General features: G+C 34.4%; 1 protein-coding gene across 1 annotated transcript in view; it reads right to left on the bottom strand.

Annotated features, from left to right (window-relative positions):
• ARHGAP42 (Rho GTPase activating protein 42) overlaps positions 1–5,025 on the bottom strand; it is a gene marked incomplete at its 5' end in the record, with an annotated part of 18,952 nt that extends 13,927 nt beyond the window's left edge. The window contains 5 exons of the mRNA XM_009582272.1: positions 263–368; positions 1,190–1,248; positions 2,511–2,595; positions 3,287–3,361; positions 4,963–5,025. Of these exons, the coding sequence (XP_009580567.1) occupies positions 263–368; positions 1,190–1,248; positions 2,511–2,595; positions 3,287–3,361; positions 4,963–5,025 (388 nt within the window). The remainder of the gene's footprint in view (positions 1–262; positions 369–1,189; positions 1,249–2,510; positions 2,596–3,286; positions 3,362–4,962) is intronic.
• Between the last annotated feature and the right edge of the window lie 921 nt (positions 5,026–5,946).

Raw genomic sequence — 5,946 nt, 5'->3', positions numbered from 1 at the left:
CAGGAATGTGAACGAAAACATTGAGTGGGTATATTTTATAAACATAGCTGGTCATCTTGGTGACTTTTTATGGTGTTATTTTTCATTTTGTTTCTACGGTGAGTATTCTTCAGCTACATTGAGAACAGCACTTTAGAAATTAAATGTAATTTCAAGTGGCATTGTTTCAACACAGAGAATGGATCAAGCAACACTGACAAATTTAAAGCAGAAATAATCACATCTTACAATAATACCAAAGAGAAAAATCAAAAAGAATTACTTGACCAAGTGCTTGATAAGGATGTCCAGCATCTCTCTGTTCTTCTCTGGTAACTTATGCACAAGCGCATGCACTGCCTCAACTCTGTAGTTCTGATCATCTGACTCTATTAAACAGAAAACAAATATTGTTGATAAATTAGAACATGTGCCAAGATGCAACTACAAATGGCACCAATGCCTGTACGCTAATACACACATGCATTACAAGAAGCCAAACGAAATTAGCTTTTAAAATGATAAGGACGACTTGATTATATTTATTACAACATTCCAAAATCTGTATTTCAAGTAACTCGCCAAAAGCAGTTACCACCGATACTGGAACCAACAAAATTTGTGGCAATTTTGATCCGATGTGCCACTTCAGTGAAATCCAAGATTTTAACCCTTGATATTTAAAATATCTAAAATTCTTGAGTGTCTTTCATTCTTAACAAGGCAAGAGGAAATGGGGAAGTAACTTCAAATTCTAAACTGGAGTCGTTAGAAAAACAGTCTTATACAGTCTGTATCTAATTACTCCATTTGTGAAAAGGAGATAATTATCATCTCCCCAATTTCTTAAGGCAAGCTGGGAAAATAAACGTCCCTGGATGAGAGGAATGAATGCTATAAAAGAATTATCAGCCCATATAAAACAGACACACATATAAATCAAGGTTCAAAATTTCATGCAGAAGGTAGTCACACACAACCTCTAAAAAGATCAGAACAAACCACTGAACAGCTTCATCTAGTGTGACTTCTTTGCTTTGAGGGCTTTCATGTGGCACTGTGCTGTCACATACAGTGACCGGGAAGAACTCGGATCCATGGCTGGATGACAGAATAACAGACCAAGGAGGAAAATAAGGATAGTAACTGAGAAGATTAAGGGTTAGAAACAATATTACTTTCATGAAAGTGCATTTATTACTTTACTTACTAACAGCAACAATGAAATCTTTGTGCAGCTTGAAAGTCATCAGTGGTTCTGAAAGACACCTGGTTGTAAAAAATATTAAAAAGAAAATTTAAAAAAATGCATTACTCAAAGTTTTTTAAAATTTTACAGGTGTGATTATGGTAGCCCTCAACATCTGCATAATTTATATTGGTATGTTGTAGGAAACCCAATTCAGTGACGACTGATTGCAAGTAGTATACAACTCAATGATGTACATAGTCCAAAAATCTCTTTGAGTTGAGTCTGGTGTCACCATGTAGGTTAGTAAGGGAAATACTACCGGCACTGACTTCAGTACAAAGACTCACTGTTTTCTGGCTTCCATACTGTAGAAGAGGAATAAATACCACTGCAGAACATGGGACAGTGGATTGCACAAGTGATCTTTTGCCCAAGAAAGGCAAAAACATGATAAAATTTGGGACTGAAATTCTCATCTGAGAGATCCTGGAAGAGTCATCCTCTGAAAGGCAGACCGTGAATTGCCTTATAGACACAAACACACAGCTACTGCTAGCTCACGTTCTAATTTCACAAATACAGTATCTACAATGATATGTGCTTCTGAAGATGTATTATACATTTCTTCAACCAAAGCCAGTCTTTTCAATGATGTTTACATGAGCATTGTATTATAAATCCTAGGCATATTTTCCAGAGTGAACAGGGATTTCTAATGCTGCCATTTGTTAGGTGATCAGTTTAGGAAATCTAGATTTTTAGAAGGCATAGAACACCCACCATCTGGATTTGATGCTTTTTATTATATTTCTTTTGAATGTTATATATTGAGACCCAAAAAGAGTTATGTCGGAAGTACCATAATTCTTGAAAATTCTGTCTCTTATTAGCAAAATTTTTAAGAGAAAATGATAGTGTGGGAGGGATATCCTATCCAACAGCATAGGATAAAAACTCTATGCTTTTGCAGAGATTTTTATTCTGCTCCAACAATGATGCCATGAAACCTCATGGTACATAGCTTAAGGGATTCAGAAAAGAAAGACTGAGCACAAATGCTTTGTGGTTAACGTAAAAGATTTTAAATAAAAACACGCAATTAATTAAATTCTGCCAAATTCTGGCTATATATATAAGGCATGAATATCTTAATAAGGCAGAAAGTGTGTGACAAATTTTAGATTTATTATTACACATAATCACAGGGATATTAGGCAAGATAATAATATACTCAGTTATTACTATGCTAATGGATACAAGAAATGTAATATGATATTAATAAGCAAAAGATTAATGGGCCAGAAAAGGAATACTGAGATTTGTGTAGCATCATACTTACCTGAGGTAGTTTTTTAGTCCGCTTGTTATTGTTTTATTGTCCCAAAGTTCCATATCAATATCCATATCAGGAGGAGATTTAGGGGCTGATAGAAATTTGAATTGTGATTGTGTTATAGTTTGACTAACACACTAACTAGAAAAGCAGCAAAACAGAAGCTAACAGATTAGTCATTGAGCTCATGTGATTACTTATTAGCTAGATTAACTACCAATCTGATCAATTTGAATCTTTTAATCTCTGCCAAAGTATTAATAAAAATGAACTTAGCACTCATATTTAGTACCTGTAAACATTAACTATATGCACTGTATCAAAGCGTAAAGTAAGCCCAAGTCAACAAAGAATTACTAATGTATTTGGCTTAGACATTCAAACACAGGCATCAGAGAGCCAAATTAGCAAGAAAAGTGAGACTAGAACAACTGTCTATTTAACGGAGTTATGCTGTGTTGCAGAATTAAGCTTTGGAACACTTCTGAAACATGCCAAATAGATACCAATAAATAGAACTTTAAAGCTAAAAGAAAAAATGCATGTTATCAGTAATTTGCTCATGTATATCAACGATTGCATGCAGAAATTGAATACTAATGCACATAAGAAATTAGTTAGATGGATCATTCATTTTAAGACTGCAAACTCGATTTAGTGGCAGTAAGTGCACGTACAAAACTGTAAATATTATGACACACATTTCTGAGCACAGCAGTTAGGGCAATAGGGACCACAGCACACATGCTGCACACTGACAAAGGTTCACTTCAGATACTTACAAAATGTGGTATTCATCAGCTTTTGCACCTTGGAGTTTACACCACCTATTCTGTACAGTCCCAGGATTGTAATACCTACATTGGGAAAACAAGCACAATGAAAATAATGAAAATATGGTTATTGCAATATACGCTGATGCATCCTTAGTGTAGGTTTTCAAAACATCTAAATGTATTTATGGAAAATTGTACAATTACATTCTTGAGTACTGCTTTACCCTACTGAATTTTCTTCTGGGATGTTAACAAATGCATTCCACTGAATCCATACCATAATGTACAACACAACCCTTTTGCATGGAAATGACCCAAACAACAAGGAGATGGCTGGGAAAAGTGAAAAACAAGACCCAAAAGCAGTCTTAAAACACATTACATGTCAACAAGTTTATCTTAGCTAGACTTCAGTGGAATTACTATGCATTTATATTTGCTTAGACCATCAACTCTTCCCATTAGGATGTAATTGACATTTATAGGAGAAGTAACAATTGTACCCAAAATAAAAACATATACTGTATACTGTTGCAACACTGCAGCTGAGAATTTATGTTATGCATGGATCCCCATGCAAAATAGAGATAGTGAAGTCCCAATTTACCCATAAGTTTCAACTGTCGTTTTTTTTTTAATAGCACAGATACTAATAAAAAATGTTTAAAATGTGACATTCACAACACAGTATTTCAGGATTCCAGAGATGATAATTTTATTGTTTTAAACTGCCTTTTAAAATCAGCAGGATTTAAAAGTCTTCCCTTCTTCCCACTTCAGGTCTTACCCATGTAAAGATTGTCCACTTTTCCTTTGAGAATAACATTCCAAAGTCTGATCTCACTTAAGATAACTTAGGTGTTTCGTTTTGAAGCCCTTTCTTTTTCGTCAGAAAAAAATGCAAGCTCTGAGTCAGCAGTGATTCAAAAGCTACATTAACATTGCTACCTGAGAAACTGAATTCATGTTGAGCTCAGTGTTGCACAGAGAGACCACACAGCTTTTGGGTTAGAAGAGAGCTGCATACCTACAGTTCAGTGCACGGACAGGAAAAGGTTACCTCTTTTTTATGGATGACAATACAGCCATACCTCTTTGTTTGAAAGGGGATAATTAAAATCTTGCTGTGAGTTGCAAGATATCACCTCACCAGTAGAGTGATTACTTTTTTCTTTTTGTACATTTCCACTACCAAAAATGAGTTTCTAAACATTTAAAAATGGATAAACGATGTGCAAAATGAGTGAATAAAATGATAGGAGTTATGCTCTGCAAAAAATATGTTCCAGCAGAATGTATTCATGACACTTTTTGGTCTTCAGGTTTCACGCCAGAAACCAAAGTTGGGAGCTGAGGCTCCCTACAGGTTTACCACGAGAAAGCACAATTCAGTGCACACAGAACAAGGACTAAAGATGTGCGCAACTGTGTATTAAGCTGTCTAAACAACATGAAATTACAGAAAATGCTTAAAAACCCCCACTTAAATGGTATGTTAAGAACTGTTGTTGGAACTTGTGGCAATAGCTTTAAGTGTAAAGCACACAGATAAAATGTGAAAAGTACAAACCAAATGATGAACACAGTACAAAGCACAGCTGTAAAACACGTAAAATTAATCAAAGAATTTCAGAAAAAATACTCATAATAATCTAAAACACAATTTGTGATTTAATACACACCTCTTGTTTCTACAGCATGAATACATTTCCTCACAAAGTTGAAACCTGCTTCATTTAAGAACACTATAAAAAGAACAAAAAAAAGTAATTTTTAACTTATCAATACACAAAATCTCTGTGTTTAGCTACATTCACATGTTAGTCAAGAAGGACTGATACGCATCTATCCATGAGATCATACTTATTCTGTAATAGTATTCTTGTAGGTATATCGTTAGCACTCAAAATCCAAGTTTCTAATCATTAGTGTATCATTAGAAGCAAAATATTCTACTGTCTTTCTCAGAAATCAGTAGCCCCTCTACACACATAGCTGAAAGCTCGCTGCTTTAAAAGGAGATTACTGTACTCCCTTCTCTCTGCTGAGGAAAATGGCTTTAAGAGCTCAGGACCCACATTATGAACAGAATATAGTCGCTGGTTTTAATACAACAACATTCTTTGTTCCTTGCACAAGCGCATAACTGCTCATAAAATGGTAACATAGGAAAACAACCTTTGTTATTGACTTTAATTAGTAAGCTTATTCCAAGTGAATGTATTTCTCATTAATTTTTGTATCTTCAATGCTCACTGCTCTAACTAGCTAAATAAAGAAGATCTTAAAGCAGCATATTTGTCACCATTAAAATAAACACCACCATATACAAAACAGATGTAGTGGCTTAAATTTTAGATTTCCAGAGGCTCAAATATACCTTCTATGAAGATGTATGTCCATATCTGACACACCTCTCTCTCCCTTTGAGATACACACACCCACACATATATTTGAATTATTTTTACATATTTGTGTTAATATAATATTATGTTAATAACATACATGTGTAATATAAAGTTAATACAATTATACACATAAATCTCATAGTATCCTTCAATATACTAATTTTATTACTCAGTGTATGTGTAATAGGTGCATATACACCTAAAATCAAAAAGATGTGATGGCCTGAGACCAGTTGCATGAGGTTCAACAAGGCCAAG

Source organism: Fulmarus glacialis, unplaced genomic scaffold (assembly GCF_000690835.1).
Source record: "Fulmarus glacialis isolate BGI_N327 unplaced genomic scaffold, ASM69083v1 scaffold2137, whole genome shotgun sequence".
Lineage (NCBI taxonomy): Eukaryota > Metazoa > Chordata > Aves > Procellariiformes > Procellariidae > Fulmarus > Fulmarus glacialis.
The sequence above is the reverse complement of the archived record's forward strand: the minus strand, read 5'-3'. Positions and strand labels throughout refer to the sequence as shown.